This window comes from Melanotaenia boesemani, chromosome 5 (genome assembly GCF_017639745.1).
Source record: "Melanotaenia boesemani isolate fMelBoe1 chromosome 5, fMelBoe1.pri, whole genome shotgun sequence".
Classification (NCBI taxonomy): domain Eukaryota; kingdom Metazoa; phylum Chordata; class Actinopteri; order Atheriniformes; family Melanotaeniidae; genus Melanotaenia; species Melanotaenia boesemani.
Window position 1 is genome coordinate 21,281,721 of NC_055686.1, and position 23,350 is coordinate 21,305,070.

Sequence of the window (23,350 nt, forward strand, 5' to 3'; positions counted from 1 at the left end):
AGCCTTTATCTGACAGAAGAGAATTGTTTTGTGCTGTGACCTGTGAGAGGAAAGATTTCAGGTCAGTACATTCTCCTCAATATCTCTGGTAATCATGTGTGAAAATGAAAATAGAATATGTGCACAAAAGCATGATCCTGAAAGTAAAATTTAGGGTCCATGAACATAAGAAAATCTCTAAGCAAATGAAAATTAAAAATAGCCGGAACTACAGGACTTCTCATTCTCTCTCATTTAAGAAGTTGTTTAAAGCTAAGATGTTTTTAATGCAAAAATGCAAATGCAATAATGGTGAAGGTGTAGCATTTGTTGACAGTAAATTGAAAAGTAAAATGGTAGCCAACATGACATCAACTGGATGAGCTGATCGAACGTTGAAATTATAATAGAAAACAGGAAAAATATAATAGTAAGCTGTATAGTGGCACTGACCTGGATTATAAGTTATTTGTCTGAGAGACAACAGTTTGTGAAGAGAATAAGTGTGTGGGTGTGTGGATATTGCCTGTGGGGTCCCCCAGAGGTCAGTGTTGGGCCCCAAATTGTTTAACATATACATGATATAAATTGTATATTTCAAGTCTCTAAATTACTAAACGTAATATTATTTGCTGATGATACAATGTTTTATTCTGGAAAGGATTATAAAGAGCTAGTTATCACTATAAATAATTAATTAGATGAATTTAAAAAAATGGATTAAGAATAATAAATTATAACTAAACATGGGAAAACTATAAGGTAATGATTTTTGGTACTATAAAAATAAAATTAATGTATACATACATATACAGTAGATGACGAAATTATTAAACATTAAATTCCTGAGCGTGATACTAAATAATAAAATTAGTTAGAAGCTCCACATCAGACAAAAAAAAAAATATTAATTATAAAAAAAATCATAATAAATTCAGCAGGTCTTGGATTATAAATTACTATATATTCTTTAGTGTTCATTCAAATCAAATTTTATTCATAATGAACTTTTCAGACAAGTAGCACAATGTGCTGTCCATGACAAAAGCTATTTTGAAAGTTAAAATCACAAGGCATCACACAATCAAGTTTATTGAAGAACAATTTAGGAAACACATATGTTATTGTCTTATAGTAATTATTATTATTTTTACTATATAGTTCTATGACAAACATGTATTTTTTAATGAGATATTGATTTTATATTCTGAATATTGCTACCACTATTGTTTTATTATATAATTGTGCAATGCCTAGTGGTTATGATCAGTAATGAATGTTATTACACTATCATTATTAAAAAATGTATTTTACTGGGGTGGTATTAGATAGGCCTATGCTTCCACCAACTCCATTTGAACGTTTGTGTTTTCTTTCTTTATTGGTTTTATTTCTATTTTTATTTTTATTTTTTGTCCTTATTTTTAAAATGTCCTCAATCATTCAATAAACATCTAAACTTTTGGTTTATATAAATTTATGATTTTCTATTTTCTTTTAAATACAATAAAATTTCAGATACTCCTCTCAGCAAAAATGTGTGCTCATTGCTAATTAGCTGCTACTCGTTAGCTTTATGGACTGTTATTATGCTAACATTAGCCTTTAGCTTAACGCTCTGCTGTAGTTGTAGCCGTCACAGAGCTGAAGCCACAATAGTTGGTTGCATATTTTTTAGAAGCCTTGAAACACAAACTTTAAGTGACCGTAAAGATAAAAATTCTTCATGAAGAATTTGCTGAAGTGAAGTTAAAACTGTTTACAAAATGATTTAAGTGACGGAAAGAATGAAAAATACAGACCAAAATAGTAATCAGGCAGGAACCTTAAGCAGTTTCTTGACTTAAAATATGCTAAATTGTGCATCAAAAATGTCTTGGCACATAAAGACCCCTCGTTATTGTAAAAATAGATTTTGATTCATGTGACTTTGAGCTTTCAGTTTATTAACAACAGCTGTCTTATAGTCGTGATTACAATCATTGCTGTCGTTACAGTAATCATAATCTGGAACAAAATCTACTTTGTCACTTTGTCTATACGAGGACAGGCCTGTAGTCTTTTTTAAGCTGCGGTGACCACAGAAGGAGACTGTGGTCGGGTTGGAAAGCAGCTGCCCTGGTCTGCTCCTGTTCCACTTCTTTTTGGACATTTCTGCTTAACCAGGCCAACTGTTGAAAAAAAACCCACCAACAAAAATAGACTTGAAGTAGATGTATAAATCTGACTTGAGAGAGAAAAACAAAAACAAATCAGACATCACGTTTAAAGGCAATTTAAGTTATTTTTATTGTCTTCTTTTTGTACAAAGAACTTCACAAAAATATTAAGAAACTGTCACAGACGCCACTGACGCCATGAAGTATAGGATATCACATGACCAGAACAGTGCCACAGAGAGGAAGAGAAAGACAGTGACGGAGAGGAAAACAAACAATAGTTTACACTTTCCCAACTCAGGACTTTTTAAAGAGTTTCTTTAAAAACCTGGTTGCAACCATTAGCAAGCGGTGGCAACACAAAAGCGCTCCCTCCTCAGAAGGCTTCACAGTTCCTTAGGGTGCCGAGCATTTTAGGGAAATACTGAATGCTTGTTAGTGAGTCATCTCTTGGAGCTGTCTTTGTTGATTCTCCACATGAATGCTTAAACTAAAACGTTATGTTAAATGTGCAGGTTGGTGTCCTGGTGATTGCCGTGATGCCTCAGGATCTGTACATAAAGTAAAGCAGCTGGACCACTGTCTCTCACACACTCTCTGCTCCAGACTGTCATATGATTGTTTTTTTTGTTTTTTTTTGTCTGATGGAAATTCAGAACAAATAGATGTTCAATTTTGGATTTTTTTTTTTACATGCATTTTTTTACAGAGCAGATTCTCTTTTTGGGCATTTATTCTTCATCTTTCTGAGGGGAATTAAAGTATCAAAATATACACATTGTTTACAAAATTACTTGGTTCCCACTGTACAACTTCTCTGAAAGTACTTACTTTGGATTTTTACCCCAAAAAATGATCAATATTTTTTTTTACAGTTTTTAAGTGACAAATGAATTCCAGACACATTCAAAAGGAAGAGTCACAGATGAGCTGAATCCTGGCCAGAAGAAATGAAAACTTCAGGGAGGATGTTGCAATGGAGCTTATATCGTTCTGCAGCGGCGGCATTTTTGTAACACATTCACCTTAGTCCTCTCTGATAACTTTACAGCGTAAATAAATATGCCTACAAGATTAACAAAAAAAAAAAGACAAAAAAAAGACTAATTCACTCTCTAAAACTGAGTGTGTATCCATCTGGTGGTTTCATATGCAGTCAAACAACATGCCTGATGCGCTGAGATCAACGTCAGACAGACCTGTCGAACAATAAATGGCAGTTGTCTGGATTAATGTGCACCTCAATGTTCCATCACGGCTTGTTTTTCTCACGTCATGTGGTACAAGCACAAAGTTCTGGAAGGTGCGTTTTCCGTAGATCAGCAGAGGGATTGTGGTAAACACGAGTGCTTTTCTTCCTAGATGTTTTTAAGTCTCTGCTTTTTCTTCCACAGCTTCGGATGTTGCGCCTTGGTCTTCTGTTGCCATGTCGCGGTTGTCACGTTGTGTTTTGGTTTTCTTCTCTTCTGCCTCTTCCTCCTCATCTTCGTCCTCTGGCTGAGCATCCTCCATGGCAGTCTCTGTGAGGTTTTTCTCAATTATCCTGCCGTTTTCCTCCTGAGCCTTCAGCACAGTGCACAGCTCCATATCGTGGATCTCCACGTCAAAAGGGGCGGCGGGGGGGACGGAGGGGGGACACTTGCAGCCTGCACAGCCCTGAAACCAGAAAAAAAAAAAAGCATATGTTATACTTTCTTTTTCTGTTCAATGATGCTTTCTGCTAAAAAAGAACACAGGACGGGGTTGAGCTTTGGCGCTTACAGAGATGTTGATAGCGCGCGGCAGGCGTCCTGTACGGATCCAGGGATGAACCTGGCTCAGCTCCTTCTTCTGCTCATCTGTGAAGCGTGGCTGGTGTTTCTGCAAGTTCCTCAAGGCTTCGCGGTCTTCCCGCAGCACCGTCTCCATGTCCCTGATATTCACAAACAGGAGAAGCGGGGCCAGTGTTAAGGCGCTACCTGTCTACATTTATCAGAATTCCAGTCACTGAGAGTTAAACCAGTTTGACTAAGTACCTGATGGGCAGCTGATACGTCATCATGACCTTATCATCTGTGTTGGCCATCAGCAGCCAGATGGGGTCCTGCAGGACACACTTGATGAACTGCTCCTCCCCGCTGCCTCCTCCAGCGCTGTTGCTGCCCCCTGCTGGCTGTTTGCGGGAGTGATCATTCTCTGACGAGTCGATACTGCCGAAGTACTTGCTGGTGTGGCTGCCCTGGCTGCTGCCTGAATGGACAAGAAGTTGAAATTGTTGTTTAGTTGTGTAGTAGAAGATGTGTTAACTAATTGTGTTTACTGGGTCAGTTTTAGAGTTTTAGATTTAGATTCACGTGTTTAAAGGTAGTCTGATTAGAACAGTTAAGCTCAAAGATATTCAGTCAATGCTAAATTATGAGTTTCAGTAATGTTAAATTCGAACACATTTCTTCTGCTGGAAATGGAATAAACAAGAGTCAAATGATAGTAAAACATTGTATTAGATGTTTTGATAATAGATTTGTACTATTTGTAGGCCTTTTTTGTATTTTTATGAAAATTATTAATTCAATAAAATAAACCAAATTATTTTTATGCATGTTTCAAAGCTTTCTGTCTCCTCTGTGACTTTGGACCGCTCATTGTCTGTGAAGGTCTGTAAGGTTAAACAGCTTCCTTCCCTTTGTTCAGGCTGTTTTTTTTATTGTTTGTTTTTTTTTGTTCTCTGACTGGGGCAAAAGTAATCTGTATCAGATTCTTGTGATCAAAGATAAATTCAAATACAGCTCAATTTCCCACTGATATAATTACAGGTATACTTCACATCTTAGATGTTGGTGTAAGTTGTAACTGGTAAAAATGTTTGTACTAACTGGTTCCGCTGGTGCCGGAGGAGCTGCAGCCGTTGGAGCCGGAGCCGGAGCCCGAGGATCTTGTGCCTGAAGAACCTGAACCAGAGGCGGCCGAGCCGGTGCCTGACCGGGAGTCTTCCTGCAGAAGCAGGTCCAGCAGGTCGCTGGAGGTGGACATGGCATCTTGGTTGGACTCATTAGTTTCACCCTAATGAAGCAAAATAAACCAGAGAATAAAAAAGCTGGTAATTAGCTAAATAATTAAATAAAAGGAGACTTTCTGTCTTAAATGTCCCTGTCCTTACATTCTCGTTCTCCTTGGATGTATTATCAGAGCTTCTCTGATTGGCTGAGCTCTGCCCGCCAGCTGCACCACCCTGCACAGATGGCGTGGCTTGTTGTGATGCTGCCAGCGCTGTAGCCACCTCTAACCGGTTGCTTGGCGACTCTTCAAGCTGGAGCAAGTTGAGAGGGGAGGAGCAGCGGGACTGGAAGAGGGGGGACTCCGCGCCATCACGGTCAGCAGGTGTCTGATTGCACGACTGCGGGGTGCTGCTACGGGACGGGACGCACATGGCGGGGATGGGCATAGGATTAGAAACCGTGGAGATGGGTGCTGGAGGGGGTCCGGGGTAGCTATAATTAGGGTTGTAGAAAGGTCCAGGTGTGGCCCCCTGTTGAGACAAGGGTGCTCCCATCTGTGGGAACATGTAGTTGGGCAAAACGAGGGCCATCATGGGAGGTACCATCTGGGCAGGGGGGAAACGTGACGGATCGGGGACGGGTAACGGCTGTGTGAGAGGCGGGTAGACGGGGTAGATTGGAAGCATTCCAGAGGTGAAGGGTGCTGAGGGAATGCTAGCCTGGGAGCCCAGAGAAGGCCAGGAGGAGGAGTTTGTGGGAGCTCCGAGAGCCATACTGAGAGGCATGGGAGGTGCGCTGGTTCTGGGATCCTGACGACTCCCACTCAGACCAAGAGAGCTATGTTGGTCTGAAGACTCCTGGTGCTTGATCCGCTTACCGCCACGGCCTCGTCTGTGACCGGTGCTGCCTCCTGCTGCAGGGTAGTCACGAGAACAACGCACTCCTGAGTAAGAAAAGGGGATACAGAGGTCATTTAAATATTTTTCCAGCATCAAATCATTAAAGAAAATAACACCCTCCCTTATTTCTCCCATACAAAGAAAGTAATCTGAATTTTAATGCACCCTTTTTCTTTCCCACACAGACACACTGTTGTTAGTGTCTCATCACTGTTTGCATTTCTTCTTGCCACTCAGGCCGACCCTCTATATTCATAAATGAGCTGTGTGTAAATATGTGTGTGTGTACCTCGTGACAGAGCAGCTGGAGTGTGGCAGCGCACGGTTGAGGAAGCTGTCTGATCGAAAACGCGCAGCTTGCTAAGGTCTTTGAAGCGGTCGAGGAACGCTTGCTCCTCCTGCTGGGTGTGGGCGGACAGCACCTCCTTGGTCAGGCCCAGCCGGCCGCCTCCCACGCTTCCACTTCTCCGACTGTCCCTCTCTGGTTGACTAGCTTGAGGATGAGAAGGTGGAGGAGGGGGCAGGGGTGGGGGAGGAGGAGGAAGGCTGATAGCAAAGTTAGCGGAAGGCGTTGCATTGCTTGTGGGTGGAGTCAAAGGGGTGAAGGTAGGGGTTAGGGTGGTAGTAGTAGGAGGAGGAGGAGCAAGGGTGGGAGTTGTAGGGACCTCTTCCATGACGATGTCTGTGATAGAAGGGGAACAATAACAGGGCTGTTAGAAAAAAAAACAAAACAAATACATTACCAGTTTATTTTGATACACCTAAAGTTATGTAATACAGCCTGATGATAAATCCCTCTTTAGTTAAATCAACAGCTCTCAGTGAATGATTGCATGGCTGGCACATTAATTGTACCTCAAACTGGGAACTGAGACTAAATAAATACATACACAAAATGATCACATGCATTTTCCCTCTCACATTTCGTGATTTAAGCTAATTTTTTTTTAAGTTTAAAGGTCTATTTATGCTCTACACAAGAGATGTATACGGAGCATTTCGTCCATCTTCTGCTTCATTTACGTGTGTAATTTGGTCCGTTTTTGGGCCCTTATGGATCCGTTCCCTAACGGAGCCAGTGGAGTTATACCACTGGAAAGCTGTAGTGGCAAGTATTGAGAAGTAGCTGATGTACGACACGCAAAATGAACAAAGAAGAAGCCACGATGTATTAAATGACAGCACAGACCACCACCGCTGTGCATTGCCGCTTGCATAGCCATGACTTCCTCCACCGTCACTGTGTTTGTTGTTGTCTAAAACTGGCATAACTTGTAGGTGAAGGCTGAGCTCTGCTCTGCCCTCTAGTGGAAGTTTTGGCTAACAACCACGATGTAAGGAATCCATTAAAGTATAAGACATTTGACACAGACGTATGTATTTGCGTAAGTAAAGGGAGCATAAATGGCCCTTTAGTCAAATGTTCTGTAGTTTTCCTGAACCTGGTTGCTTTTTTCCACATCTCAGAAGATTTAGCACAGATTTTAGCTAAAGTTAGCAGACCTATTGTCTGACTCACCCTCATGATCAGTGTTTATAGTTTTCACAAAATCTCCTTTGCTTTGGGAAACCACATTTTCCAACTCTAAACACCCAAGGTGGCAAGGGTTAAAGATTTGAATCATGTAATGAAGCACGCCTGCATTGTTCTCCTGATGAATGAATGTAGTGATACATGAAGAGTCTGTTTACAGGGACATTGGCCAGCTAATTTCACCAAAACAAGCTCTTACCTGATACCATTTTACAAGGGCACCGTCCTTGTTTCGTGAACTTTCTTAGACAATCTGACTTATATAGCTGATTTTCCCCCTATCTGAGAATGTTAAGCAGCTGCAGCCAGACTCTGCAAATAGGTTTGGCTATGCATGAGGTCAAGGGTAAATACAGATACCAGGCAGTTGCAGAATCTTCTTTACTTGTGTTACTGCTACAAGACACTGAAGCACTTTCCAGCTAGGAAAAGTTATATAACCTGACTTTAAAAAGACAGAAAATATGTGTGGGTACTGCAAAAAGCTGTAAAACCACTAAAACAACCTCAAAATTCCAGGATACACCGAGGTGATAAATAGAAGACAACAATTTTATCATTAGACACATTTCTAAGATAATTCTTGAGACATTTTAAGTATAAAAAAATTCTATCTTTCATTGGAAAAAAAGATTTATAAGTTCAACTAAACTTGTTGGAAAAAAAAAGAAAGCTTCCAATGATCTTGGTGATTTCCCAGCGAGGACCTGCAGAGAGTGTTAAGAGTTGACGGTGCCCACCTGACTCGGGAGGTTTCTTGTCTCCTACATGGACGATGGTGCTGCTGAAGCTACACTGAGACGTAACTGAGGCTACACTCTCTGCCTTCGTGGCCATGGTGAGCGGAGGCAGAGGAGGTGGTTCACCTACAAGGTTAACTGAACCACCTGCAGAGAAATCATGGTCACAGTTCAGACAGGCAGATGAACAACCAGATTTGTTAGCAATCGAGGAACTTCATTAGTCTAATGACACAAGTCAAGCTCACATTTTTGGTCTGTATGAGTAGATGAGATATATATATATACATATATATATATATATATATATATATATATATATATATATATATATATATATATATATATATATATATATATGTAGCTAGAGATAGTTATAGCTATATGGATAGACATAGACAGACAGACAGACCAACAGATAGATAGATAGACAGATAGACAGATAGACAGATAGATAGATAGATAGATAGATAGATAGATAGATAGATAGATAGATAGATAGATAGATAGATAGCATCATTAACACCTGCAAATCAGCTTTTATTGGTTTTAACAAAGCAGAATTAAAGTACCTTTGTTGTTGCCACTAGCATCCGGCTGTTTGTCATCATCAGACGTGGAGGAGGCGGTGCAGGAGGAGGAGCCACACTTTCTTTTGACAGTATTAGGAATGTTACAGCTGTCCAAGTATCTGTGTAGAAAAACACTGGATGAGTGGAATGATGGCGTGAAGATGAGCAGGTGAAAATGGGCTCGGTTTTGTGCACAAACCTGATGATGCTGTCCAGACAGTTGATCTGTTGATAGGAGTATCCAGTAGTGGGCTCCTTCTGTACGAGTGGCACAGAGACCAAAGCTTTGGGTGGCTGCATCATGTCTGCAATTAAGCCTTTGACTGGGTCGCTGGAGATGGCTCTGATGCTTGCTGTGCCTGCATGAAGAACCAAAGAAATATTGAAATGAAACAATGGCTCCCAGCAGAAAAAAAAAGCTTAAGTTTGTGTTTTTGCACGTCCCATCATTGTTAAGCACTGATAATGCAGCTGAGGATCAGTCAGCTATCTATCTCACCTGCGCTAGTGTTTTTTCTCGGTGGTGGACGATTACGGGACTCGATGAAAACCTGCTGCCCATTGGTTTTGACCATGTGGACGTCTTTGCAGATCTGCTGGAACGTCATCTGAAAACACACAGCATCCGACACGGTTAACAAGTAAGTCACATGTAACCAATTCTGGCGACTAAAGGAGGCGAAGAGCAAAAATGAATACTGGCACAAAGTCCTGAATTTATTATTTAGATGCGTTTTAATTAAATACAACTCTGACTCACAGGTTTGTGCAAAGCTACCACAGCTGCAGCTTCGTCCATGGCAGGGCTGTTGCTGTCGCTGGACGAGCCAGCTGAGGCACTGAGGTGCTGCTGGTGGGAACGGCGAGAGCGCCGCGAGCCACTGGACCCCAGTGAGCTGTAGCCTTGAGAGCTGCCACTGTGGACCGGCTGCGCCAGGAGCCGGTGGATCTGCTCGCTGAGCTGGACGATGTCTGGCGTGGTTACCCGACTCTCGTAGCCTTGCGGCATGGAGAACACGTCTTCATTCAAAGGGCTCCTGGAGACAGAAAGAGGGCCATTGAGCACAAGAGAGCAGAGAAATGTGATGCTTTGTTACAGCTTTATAACAATATTATACACGTTCATGATTGCATCAATGTTGAGGGTCAAAAGAAAAATTCATTTGCTATCTTATCAGGTTAGCAGATGCAAACTCTTACGTTCTGACTTTGTGACGTCCTACGACGAATGCCACCTTCCTGCTCCAGGGGTTGACGAAAGAAGACCAGCTGGTGTCGATGGTCAGATACTCGCCGCTGCGAGCGCACATCCGCAGGGGTGAATAGTCAAATGGCTGCCCTGCAAACTGAAAGACTAAGGAGAAATAGAAAATAAAGCATGTGAAGATGGAGTTAAGAAACGGGCATGGCGGACATGGAAGACACAGAGCACGCAGTACAGTAAACTTCCATCTTCTACTTAGTTTTGAGTGGGTTAAAACTTTGAGCTGTCTAATGACTTAACAGTGATTTAATCTACCTTACAAATAGAAAATATGGGGTTCTGAATACTTCTGAAGACTGACAACAAAGTACTAATAATATGCAGTAATCTTTAATTAAGTGGCTGTTAACAGTAAAAACCAGCACATGCATGAAACTCACTACTTATAGACATGCTGATATGGTCTGCTGTAGTTTAAATTTGGCACTAGAACACAAATATATGGTCAATTAAAGTTGATTTTGAATGTGTCTTTGATGGTTTTTGGGTAAATTGGCTGAAATTAGAATAAAAAAAATGCTGCTCACATACAAACACCTTTGGATTTAAAAAAAAAAAAAAAAAAAAAAAAAAAGGTTGTAAATGGAGAAAAAAAATATCCAGGGAAAAGTCAGGATGGTCTGACTGCTGTGAGCTGATAGAAATGTGACAAAACCTAGATAACCATTTATTAAAACCAACACGTGCAGTGGTGCTGGAGGAGGTTTTTATAGGTTGATCAAGTCTAATGTGATTTTTAATTGCTGTTGGGAAATTAATCATGATTTTTCTCGCAGTTACATATAAAATTGAATGAATTTGAAATCAAGTTCCTTTATTTGAACAAAACTGCAACAACCTTTAACTTAAAATCTGCTTATTTCTAAAAACAAATAAGTAGATTTTACCAGCAATTAAAATATTTCCTGGAAATCTCAACTTATATTATTATAATAAAGTCAAATATTCACAACAAAGAAGGATGGAATTAATTAAAAAGGTAACAAGTCAGCAGGATGAATATAATCGCTGTGTGAAGCTGACTTCCTTCTAAACACAGAGGGAAGATTATCTGATGGCGAATTTCAGCCATCAGGTGTGTTTCACTGACACTGACAGACATTTTGTCCAAATATTTATATTATGAACCACATAAGGAGATAAAGTAAACAATCTAATGACGCGAGTACAAAAGTTATTTATTTAAAACTTGATATCTTAAATTAAAATGATTTAAACGTAGTAATTCTGTGAAACGAGTGCGGTACATCGGGAATAAGTTTAAATCGAGTTCAGCTTGTTTCCTTAAATGGAGTAATCAACAGACACCTGTTCAGGTGATGCTGCAGCACATCTACAGATTATCTCAACAGGGCGGAGGTGCCCAGTCCGTATGGTAGGTGAATGAGGGAAAAATACAGAATCGGGCTTGACAGAAAACCCGTGAAAGAAATCAAAATTGTGAACAACCATCTCAGCTAAACATTTTACCAACAAAGACTTCAGCCGGGACCAAGAATTCAAAGACTGAGTGAACGTAAATAATAACATGAAAACATGGCTTCCTTCCCAAAACACAAGTCTGGCCAGTTTGGCTTATCTAGTGTCGAACAGGCTTTAATAACACTGCAAGATGCTTTAAATTAGGCCTTTACTAGCAGGTGGATAAACAATAACAGAGTCAGAAAATAATCATCTTCCAGACTAGAGGGGCCTCTCTGAGTCTACAAGCATGATGAGTATCTGTGGCTCTAGGATGAAAAAGGTGGTCAAACCTCATAATAGGAGCTAGGCTGTAAATGTGTATATAATATATTTGTCCTGTACATTTTCACTATATGAAATAAGAAAAAAGCCATAGTGGAATATTTAGCAATAATCAAAGCAAAACAAACTCACTCTTCTCATGGATAGCCACCATCATGGCTCTGTCCTCAGGGTGGATGTAGAGCAGGATGGGGGTCCCCACCAAGTCCTGCGGCAGGTAGCCCAACAGCGGCACCGCCCTGAAAACACATCACATGTACACACTTAACAGCCAAAAATGATGTCTTCTATTCTCCTAACAACACTAATATTCACAGAAGTGATGATTAGAGTTTTTGTAAAATAAACAATTAGAAATTCATTTTTTTATACAAATGAAACCAAAACAACGCAGGTGCCATTAAGAGCACCAACGTTTATGCTGCTAAAGAAATCGTGACTCATGTCTTTTATAATCCATATCATGATCAATTCACCAGCTCAAAACTCTGCCAAAAGCAAGAGAGCAGTAACCATGGTATCAGAGCGAGGAAACTGACCTCTCATCAACTTCTTGAAACAGGCAGCTGGGAGTGTGACTGGTGGTGAAGATCCTTTTGTCTGGAGGGATGCGGGGAGCTGAAGGGTACAGACGAAAAAAGATGCAACAGATGAAAACCCCGGCAGCTGAAGCTGACTGATTAGATGAAACAGATATTTAGATAAATATGGAGGTCCAGTAAGTCTCTTTTATTCTCATCTTCCATGGTGGAAGTGAAGATGTGTAAACACTATTGCCCACTTCTACAAATCTGAAATAGCAGCCCTGCCTCAGTATTTACAGACTCTGTGGCTAATACTAGATTTCCTCCCTTGGTTTCTTCTTCGCACTTTGCCACTGAAAAATTGCACCCACATGTCAGTACAGACAAGGGGTGCCAAATCCAACACACTGCTCCAAAAAAAACCAAGTACTAAGATTTAGCTGCCGTTCATTAAGTCAGCCTAAATTATTTTCATTGAGCAGATTTGTGAATGCACAACAGAGACATAAGGAGACGTAAATCTCATTATGAGCACTGATCAATATCTTTGTTCTGTCTGCGAGACCACAGAGTTTCTGCTGCTCAATTCAAGGAATGATTTGATTTAAAGATTTCTGCTGAAGGCTGCTGTTTATGTGAGCTCCCTTCATCTGATGGTGGTGAAAGAAAAGAAATATATTCTACTTACTGCTACCAGTTTGAATCAGTTAGAAAAAACAACAAAACTAGGACAGAATAAGAAGTTGAAACTACATACCCTCATATCCAGAGTGGACCCTCTCTGCGATGAGCAGGCAGCAGGGCTGTGGCTCTGCAGCATCCGAGTCTCTGAGGGTGAGCTGATAGGGCGTTAGACGAAAAGGGTAGTAGCGCATCTCACCCCCTTGTGCCCGGTCAGCACTGATCCGGCAGAACATGGACTTCTCCTGAGTGCAGTCGACAGGAGGAGAGGCTGAGGAGAGAGCCGAGTCAGTCAGAGCAGGACCGAACAAGGTGTGAAATTATACTGCATATCTCATTTTCTAAGTTTCGATGAGTGTCAGCTAACCTGAGCCGATGCAGGAGGCCCAGGGGGGCAGGCGGCAGGGGGCTGTGCCGCTGTAGAAGGTGCTGACGTCTTGCGGAGCCAAAAGCTCAGAAAACATGGTGCCCTGGAGACACTCGGGCTTGCAGCGCAGCAGGGAGGATCCCTGGGGTGATACATACACGACCTTCCCCGACAAAAATGACACTGCCATGGAGAATGTGTCCTGAAGAAAGCAGTGGAGGAAGTTAAAAGAATCCACGACACTGACATCTAGCCTGTGACACAGTTTGCTTTTGTTTGTAGCTTCAATTTCTGGGGATGCAGGTAAATAACTGTGTAAACTTACAGTGTTTTTGAGGGTATATTCTGAGGTTATATTGTCGAGCTCCTCAATAGTGAAGGCAGACAAGTCCAGACTGCAGCCGTGGCACTCCTCCACGCTCCACTGGTGATAGTACTCTTTATTGGCTGCAAATGTTTTAAATTTATCAGTCAGTCATTGTAATAATAGATGGTATTACATAACTAAGCATTATTCATACAGAAAGAAATTAGTGGCAGCAGCTTATGTCTCAATCAGCTTTTGTCTTGGTTATGTCTCTTGTAATAACAGCAGACAAAAAAAAAAGCAGACCCTTACCTCGGACTTGTCTGACACATTGAAGAGCATATTTAAGAGCACTTAGAGTGCTGGAGTGGCCTTTGGCTTTGCGCTCAGCAGGCAGGCGGACTTTCAGTTCCTTGATGGCCTTCATCAACTCTTTCTGCGTCTGCAGCCGTGCTGACTGGTTGCTGCTGCATCCGGAAGTGGAGGGGGGATCGTGCTCCGAACCGGTCGACAGTAGGCTGTAGGCCAGTGAGCTACTGGGTGGGGACAGACTCTGGGAGTTGGAGCTGGGTAAGGAGAAAATTTTTTTTTGTCACACAAATGAAGGGCTATGTATATGTTTGCACTCTTGCTGATACATGTGGTCACATAAAGCAGCGGCCAGGACAAGACGTTCATGCATTAAGTTTGTCTTTTATATTATTATATCAGAGGAATACAATACACAATAAATAGCATGTATTTCTAGAAATCTACTCAGAATAACTGCAGCAGACAGACGTTTCAGACTTGCTGAGCTTCACTACATGAGCTCGCTGATAAACACGAGATTTCTGCATTTTTGTTGATTTTCCTGATTGTTTAAAGATGTCTGAGCTCAGCTGGTAAAAAGGTGAAATGTGCATCAGAGTTAAAAAAAAAAAAAAGGTTTTTAGCAGACGAAGACAAAACATCATGGAACTGTACACTTTGGCAGCCGAAGCCATTTATGTGATGCTGTTGTGTCTGCTGGATTAATTCAGTTCCTCTGCTGAATTACCTGTTCTACATACTTTATACTGTAACACTCCATTACGTTATATTAGTACATGAAAATTAAATAACAGACATTGGACCAAAATAAATAAAATAAAACCTGTCTTGCCACTTAATGTGTGACTGAAAGAAAAACATCAAATCAAAGCAGAGAGTTGCTTACAGGCTGTTTGTCATCTATAATGAAAGTATGAATCTACAATGATTGTTTTCATCTATTATTTGAAGTACTTCCTTTTACAGAAGTACAAACACTCACTAAGGAAAAAGCATCAAAATGTCAATTTTAAGGCCTTTAGTGTTTGAACATCATAATGCTAAAAACACACACACAACACACATGCATCTCTTCAGAGTAAACAGTGAACTTGTTCCCTTACCTCTTGTTGCTCTCTGTGGTCTCCAGCATCATGCCAGAGTCCTTTCCATTTGATGAGCTGTGACTATGGGAGCTGCGTGAGGACTGGTGTCCACAGGACCTGTTTTCCCGCTCAATCCTGCCTTCACTTTCCCTCTCTCCAGAATCATTCCCACTGGACAGTCCGTCCATATCGTCCGAGTTAGGCCCCCTTTGGTCTCCAGATCTGGAGCCTCCCTCGGGCGATGAACCCCCTCCAGCTCCACTGCCTTGGTCCTGAGCGGTGACATTGGTGCAAGGTTGGGCTCCGCTGGTTTTCTGGGCATTTAACCCTTGTGACTCTGATTCCTGGTCTTTCTCATCAGCCCCTGCCACTCGCCCCCGAGTGCTGCTGCTGGGCATTGATGTGGAGCTATCATAACTCATACTAGTGTAGGATTAGGCTGGAACAACCTGACGAGAGCAACTTTAATTTAGGTGGGGCTATGTAAACATAAGATAACCATAGTTGGTGGTAAAAAAAAGAAAAAAAAAGAAAAATAAAACAACAAAAACCCCACAAAAACAAAGAGAAAATATTTTTTTTAAAGTGTTGGGATGTAAAGCCTTTTTTTTTTATCACAAAAAAAAGTTTAAGTCTCCAATAACCAAAATGTTATCTTCAGTTATCTTGAGAAAAAGTGTAAGTCAGTGAACTGTAGATGAGATGAGCTCCTTGTTATGAAACAGTCTTGGCGTAAGTGCTCCAACAGATGGGATGAGAAACGGAGGCAGAGTGAGAAAAACAGCTCTTGGTGAGAGCAAAAAACACTCCTTTCATTTGTCTCTTGGTCTTCTCGCCTCCTCAGAGATGTGTAGCTTAGTGCTAAAGGCTACCTAAAATGAAAAAGAAAGAACCAGAGAGAGGAAGAAAAGCAACAGTATTAGGACTATAAAATACTTGCAACAGTTAGCATCAGTACCTCCCAAGGTCTAAAGCTTTGAAAACACACATTTTTTTTTATCATGTTGGCCTCCAAAGCACATTCGAACATGGCCATGAAATGTTTTCATGGCCACCCTGCACAGGCTGCATGTAAGAGTGTGTGGTGCATCGGGGCCCAGCTGATGGATTTTAATACAGATCATCTAGAAAGAAAAGAAACCTTATCTGGCACAGAACTACCATAATCTTCAAGTACTATTTGCATGCTGCAAGTGCGTATGCACACGTCTAAATATAGAAGTAGTGAATTTGCAATAATACCAACATTACACAGGGTAGTCGTCATAGCACAGTACCCTTTGACCCAGGAGACAGTCAAAATAAACCTTACAGTTGGAGGAGGGACCAAAGCTCAACAGAGATCTCTGATACATTGAGGTTTACTTGTGAATAGTAACTCTATATAAACATATATAGCCACCACCTACGCAAATGAGAGTCTAGTACTATTTATTCACTGGGCAAGGATGACACCCCATAATCCTTTAAGACCTGCAGACGCAACCGCAAGACGATGCAAGCTACTACTAAGTCTTCAATCCTCTCAATTTTATACACCTGGCTGCCCCACAAGCCCTTTTACTTGCCTCTGACAGGTGTGCAGTGATGCTTTGCTGGAGAATTTGTCCAGGACAGGTTTAAAGATGTCCTGCACTGACAGCTCAGACAAAAAAGCTTCCTGCCTGACGCAACAACCAAATATGGCTGAGTGGACGAATTCAGCATAGCCGCCTGTTCATTAGCACTTATAAGGGGGTTACCAGGTATGGACAACTAATGACGACTGTAACTCAAATAACTTAAAACTTTGTGAATGGGAGGAGGTGATCGGGTGCAGGTCAGTTGAAAAACATAGCAGCAGTGCAACTAAGCTGCCTTCTCACTGGCAATCAAAATGATAATCAGCATCATGTTTGGTCAGATGGGTGATGCACACTTGCACATGACAAACTGTGTGCGCTTTGGCCAGACTGGGAATATGCAAGCAGGGTGTAAGTGGGCGTCAAGGCAGGCTGGTATCCGTGCATACTTCCATGGTGAGGGCAGAAAACTAGCAAAATTGATGGTTGTGGTGAACTGTGCTCAGGCTACTAAAACACCTGGTTGAGCCTTCTCGACCCACCCACAGGCCTCCAAAGCAAAAAAAGTGTCCCTTTGATTGGCGAATTTCTAATTGGGATCCAATTTTTATAACTCTACTGCAGCCAAACAAGAATGAAGTTAAAAACATGGATGTTTAAATTCTCCCATTAACCACATTAGCAATTCAGGATATGTGTGTCTGATGAAACAAAATCACTAGGACAGCGTCCAAACTCCACACTGCAACACCAGATCAGCCAGGTCGGGCCTGAACCCATGACTGTGAGGTAACACTGCAAATCACTGACCCACTATGCCTCCCACCCTCTCCAATTATTCACAGGAAATGCACTCTGTAAGACCAGTTTCTGATTATGCAATTTAGAGCCTATCTTAGCGTGGGAAGGAATGCACCATATAACAAAGCATCTTGCCTATAAGATGGTAAAACCTGCTTTGTTTTCTTGCAAAGATGCTACATTTTGGAAAATGCTTCAAACTGTTGGAAATTTCATGTCAACCTCTGCACCTAACTTTCTCAACTGCACAATGTGACACAAGCTTCAACATGACCAAGCGAGTTGTGTTCCACTAGAAAATGCATCTGTTTGCTAGAGATAGAGCTCCGTCCACAGCATGGTCACATGGTTTGGTGTGGGATTCACTTAGTTACACTCCTGCAAACATTCACTCAATCTCTCCTTCAGCAGAAGGAGCTACTGATGAATTTCAGGATTTCAGGCTGCTTTTTGTGTTGCAGTGTGACCTCCTCTTCACTGTGGTAGCAGGGCAATGTGCCACAGCTATTACCTTATTTTGCACCATTTTGTTAAACCAGACAAGAAAGTGCAGCATCACTCCTGCTTACATGCTGTGATTGCTCTGACCTGCATAAGCACAATACATATTATGTAATAAAAATTTTGTTTCAGTTCAGTTTGTCTTAAATGACTGCATATCAACTATGTTTACAGTTTGGACTGACACAAAGACATCTGAAATGTCAAGTTGAACTTCTGTTATACAGTATGTTGCTCTGGGATATCTTCTGGCCAACAATCATTACTCACCACAACAGAAATCATATATTGACATCTATCTAAAAATAGCAAAAACCTCATTATAGTGATAAACAAGGTGCAAGAGCCATTGCTGAACTGAACAAAGCTACACAGCATCACTGCCAATGAAACAGCACCCCTCCTTATGAAGATGGCTGTACTCTGATACAAACAGTAGAGGTATACACTGATAAGGACTTATTTAAACTGTACTTACATTGTAATGATCAATGTGAATTTAACATTATTCTGATTATTTGCATAACATTATGATCATCACTTGAGATTATGAAAGCTAACCAATTCAGTGTTGTTTTTATCTCAGTTAAGCCTTTTTAAGGGGAACTACATATAAAAGTTTTGTAGCCTGGGCAAAATGAAAAGCAAGTCTGAACAACACTCTTAAAATGAGCAAGAGATCAAGAACTGACAATTATATTTTAGTTGGATGAACAAAACATGGAGGTCAGACTTTTTAGCTGAAACAAAACAAAGAGGGAAAGGCAATGAGAATAAATACATTCAACTCAGTGCTCACGCCTCCTCATACATGAGTTTCTACTATATTTCTTATGCTTCTACTATAGTAAAACAAATAATTTGGCTAAAGGGGTGTTGGACGGATGGTGAAAACCAAACGAGTACAAAATGTATCCCTAAAAGTAATTCATTGTCTTGGAAATGGCAATTACTCAGTAAAGCAATAAAAAATTAAAGCCAAAATTGCAACAGAATCAACATCACGGAAAAACAAGCCACAAGCAGAAACACATTTTAACATCAACTAACAGCATAGATGATGCACTCTGACACAGAAAAAAAAAAAATACTGCTTGGCAATATCTGCACAATATCACAAGAAAACAAAAAGGTTCTACTTGTACTAACCCACAATCACCTGAAGAAAAGTGTGTAACACGAGGACACTTCCTTACTGCAATGTCCTGATGGACTCTGCAGGAAGGTGTGGCGTGGCTCCGCGCGTGAACATGTGTGAAGCCTCACAGGGCTGAAACAAATAGCTCCATCCCGAAACACGACAGGCTTGGAATATTCAAGCACATACAAAGAAATAGAGCCGCTTCACCTCCCGCACCGGTCCGCGCATTAAAGGTAACAGTGTACACTGCTGGACTCCGCCAAATGCACAGCAGTGCCTATACAGCAGCTGTTGCATGCTATTCTTTCTTGTACACACACACCGCACGTGTCCGCAACGATGTTTTCCGCGAGCCTCGCCGGCCGCTGATTGGTCGCTTCTCTAGACCAATGAAAGCGCGCGCTCTGCCGAGGCTGGGTTTTACAGACGGCCTGCCAGACACTGATCTCAGCTCTGACTGGAGCTTTGCTTTTAAAATATGCAACGCAGCGAACTGATTCGCGATCAGTTTAACGATGCTCAACTGTACATCATGTACACGCATGAGAGAATGAAACGGGCGTTGCATGAGCTGGACAGAAAAAAATGTGTCATTATTCTCACATGATTCATACTTTGCAAAAATTGTATTGTTATAAATTCAACATATTTACAGATATATAAAATAGAGCTTAATTTGGACATTATTTATTTTAGATGTGCTTTCTTAATATACATTATGAACTGAATGAACAGAACTGGATGTCATAAGGGCCTCCCTTGTGGCTGTGGATTCAGTTCCAACTGACCCTGGCCCAATTCCCTGGCTTCTCCCCAAACAAAATACTTGATTATTGTCATCTATAATGATGTGTTGATAAATGACAGTACAACACAGTAACAGTAACACAGTAACAGTGGAGTAGAGGAAAAAATGGTTTCTAAAGATCTACTGATCACTGCTCCACTAACGTCACTGCTTTCGTCATTGCTTTGAACTGGAATTCTCCCTCCTTTTGTCGCTTCATCTTGTGTTAAATAAAACCAGGAAGGTATCTTGGTTGGTGAACCTTCCACTTGGTATTACTTGACTGCCAGTGGTGGTGTCGGACAGCTCATTTAGAGATCTTAGCAACTAAAACCACAAAAAAGTTTAAATGTCATGCACAGTACCATGCACACTGCCTACATTGTCCTAATGCTTATCATGCAAGTGGAAAGTAAACCCTGAACACAGCAAACTATTACACTTAAAACACAACTACAACATACTGAATGTTCATTAAAGGAGCAATAATGACTCTCCATCGGTTGTGTATTAAGCTGATATGACTTTTTTAGACAAAAATTTCATTAGAACAGCATAAAACCTGAAAAAACTTAAAATGATGCAGTAATAAAATCACAACAGCTTTTCAAGAAAATTTGATTCCTTTTAACAGATCTCAAAGCACCTGTTCATTCTTATATGTCATCCTTCCCTATGCTGTTGTCCTGTTTAAGCATTGTTAGAGCCCCAGAATGCTCTTGAAACATATTTTATCATGGCCTTCAAAGAAGCCAAGCAGCTTTTTAGTGGTGATAAACACAGTAGAGTAAAATAAGCCTTAAAACAGCCTTGACTATCAGTCCAGACATGGTAAACATTAGTATTACTGGTCTACATTAAACATAAGTTTCTGGTATAAATTACACCACCAAGTGCTTTGCTACTCCACAGCTTGTGGAAATTTGAGAAGTTCAGAAGCATATTCAATAACAGCCATGATGCATAATCACAGCTCAATAATATTCATTTTAAAACAAACACACACAAAAAAAAAAAAAAACAAACAAAAAAAACAGGTTAGCCTGTGTGTAACATGGAGCCCAAAAGGAACATAATTTACTCTGTAAACACAGATATATTTGCATTTCTCTGTGATAAGTACTTCTGTTGATATAACATCTCTAAAATCAAATTTAACTGCAAATCAGGCCTCACAAATACAACAGACACTACCAATGTTGGCACCATTAGGCCACTTTCTGGCAACTTGTGATAAGGCTTGGTGATCTTCATGGCTTGACTTTCTATGATCATGGACAGACACACTCCTGTTACCTATTCTCCTCCAGGTTTTTCATTAGCATTATTCACAAAGGTGACAGATTTATTAGAAAATTCTAGGATTTTTGCTCTCAGTAAAAAGTACAAAGAAATCTTGTGCAGTCATTAGTGGAAACGCTGCAGTTTTAAAACTTCTGCTGAATCATTTATTCTCACTTTGAAGTATCACTGTGATGGGAAACTACAGACTGTGTTGTTTATTCTGTAGGTTGAGTCACTATCTTACATACACATGCTGACATAGTTCAAATGTACAGAGCATCGTCTTTAAAATGGCCTGTATTCTCATTTTTCTGTCACTCTGTTGCTTGATGGTGTGAGATCTGACCAATTTTACTTGTAAATGCACCAACTGGAAAAAGTCATTATCCCTTAATAAAATGTTAAATCACTTATCAAATAGAAGGAGTTCACATTCATCCACTCTGTGGTATGTTTTTGGTAACATAATATGTCACATTGTTTATGCTGTGATTACTATTAGGCTGAATTTATGACCACATTTTTATAACACTAGAAGACTGCTGTAGTTGTAATAACATCTTGCACACCACACAGGAACATGGTAAAGATGCCAGCTGGCCACGCCATGTTTGCCACTTGAAAGGTGTTAAAATAACACAATGAAACAACAATGGATGACTGAAATCAGTCTTAATTCCATTTCACTTTATTTACAGATTTGCAGTACAAGCAGTTTTTTATTGTATTGAGTGACAATATGGTGGTGAAAGGAGAAAGATATGGTCCAGCCTGTATAGCTGACTGCAGAAATTGCTATTTGTGGATCTGTGAAACAGCTTGGTCTGGGTGGGGTGTAACTTTTTCAGACCAAAGAGGTGCAATTTGTACAACAATTGCATTTATAAAACAACAAGAAATTGATGTTATTATAAGATGTGACCTTCCAGTGGATCAAAACTATATGTAGCTTTATGTCAGATGTGCAATTAACAGATGTGATGCAAAGAGTCAACCTGCATACATGTTCACAGGGATCCAAATCAGAATGTAATCTTCTGCTATTGCTTTCACAGTTTGATTAAGCTGTAAATAAAACTATCATATGAATTCAATATCAGTGACAGGCTTGCTAGACTTCTATACACACACATGCAAAAAAAAAAAAAAAAAAAAAAAAAAAAACATATATCTGCCACTTCAGAGTTTGACATATTGTCCGTCAAAAAGTTAATGAATGACCTGCAGCCAGTCACAACAATCTATATTACAGATCATGATAAATCATCAGCAAACCAAATTAAAATACTGGTCAGTTTAAATCCAACACAGGGAAGGGGGGCATTTTGCAGCTGCGTTACTTCATTTTGAAACGTCCGCATGTGGGGCTATCCCATAAACAATGAAACAGAAAAAGATATCTAAATCTGAGCAGATGCCATTATGTTTAGTGTCTTTAGTTGGTAATGCTGGCTTCTCCGACGCTAAAGCATTTCAAGGAGTATGCCTCTATTGTACCCGGGTTGTAGAATAAGTAGTGCAAGTTAAAGGTTGAAATAAAGCTTCACCTGTAAACTGTGAACACTTAATAGATTTGAGGCTATAATATAAGACTGTTAAATATTGTCTACGGTTTCAAGCAATGCGAATACAAAGGAAAAGTTAGCATGCTAGCTATTAAGCAACGGCCTGAGACATTACCATATTACAAACCATAAAAACTCACCTTAGATATGCTTAAAACAACAGCAGCTGGTTTGATATTCCACCATGAGGTACTTAGAATAAGAAACTGAATAAATCCTGGTAGCTACGAATGTTTTTACACATCGCCTCTACAGACATTTTTGACCGCTACTCAACTGTAGTTTACACGCACGACCACACGTGCCTCTGCTTGGTCTGGCAAGTGATGTTGAATCAACAACGATGATTGGACGGCATGAATTTAGATGTCCGCCCAAGACCCGCCTTGGTACGTTTTGATTGGCTGTGATGGGCGGGGTTAGCTGCACGGGGCTTGGTAGTCACGTTGTAGAGTGACTGGTCTTGAGTTCATTTCTAAACAATCTGGAACACGAGAGGGCGTAGCCCATCCCCTCACGTAGCCTGCTGGAGCTGTTCCTGTAATGTAGGAAATAGCACCGCACT

General features: G+C 40.6%; 1 protein-coding gene across 4 annotated transcripts; it reads right to left on the reverse strand.

The window, feature by feature from the left end:
• Nucleotides 1-2,243: 2,243 nt before the first annotated feature.
• Nucleotides 2,244-23,100, reverse strand: per1b (period circadian clock 1b). Of its 4 annotated transcripts, none has more exons than XM_041984939.1 (20): nucleotides 22,926-23,100; nucleotides 15,163-16,016; nucleotides 14,060-14,313; nucleotides 13,766-13,887; nucleotides 13,441-13,642; nucleotides 13,150-13,344; nucleotides 12,408-12,486; nucleotides 12,001-12,107; nucleotides 10,059-10,212; nucleotides 9,619-9,895; nucleotides 9,358-9,466; nucleotides 9,058-9,217; nucleotides 8,864-8,977; nucleotides 8,287-8,435; nucleotides 6,302-6,694; nucleotides 5,275-6,056; nucleotides 4,991-5,177; nucleotides 4,154-4,367; nucleotides 3,900-4,050; nucleotides 2,244-3,794 (listed from the first exon to the last, which is right to left on the reverse strand). In XM_041984939.1, the coding sequence occupies exons 2-20, from the start codon at nucleotides 15,564-15,566 to the stop codon at nucleotides 3,507-3,509; spliced, it is 4,341 nt and encodes a 1,446-aa protein (XP_041840873.1). In that variant the 5' UTR covers nucleotides 15,567-16,016; nucleotides 22,926-23,100; the 3' UTR covers nucleotides 2,244-3,506. The 4 variants fall into 4 exon arrangements, with proteins under 4 accessions (XP_041840873.1, XP_041840870.1, XP_041840871.1 ...); XM_041984936.1 differs by having other exon boundaries at nucleotides 8,287-8,433; nucleotides 8,859-8,977; XM_041984937.1 differs by lacking the exon at nucleotides 22,926-23,100 and adding an exon at nucleotides 19,168-19,395 and having other exon boundaries at nucleotides 8,287-8,433; nucleotides 8,859-8,977.
• Nucleotides 23,101-23,350: the final 250 nt, after the last annotated feature.

Bases quoted from the DNA above. Each gene is read 5' to 3' on its own strand.
- per1b (XM_041984936.1), bottom strand. From the start codon at position 15,566: ATGAGTTATGATAGCTCCACATCAATGCCCAGCAGCAGCACTCGGGGG. The intron at 13,345-13,440 runs GTTAGCTGACAC...CTCTCTCCTCAG, and splicing joins GGCCTCCTGCATCGGCTCAG to CCTCTCCTCCTGTCGACTGC. The intron at 8,434-8,858 runs GTACTTTAATTC...ATTTCTCTGCAG, and splicing joins TGCTAGTGGCAACAACAAAG to GTGGTTCAGTTAACCTTGTA.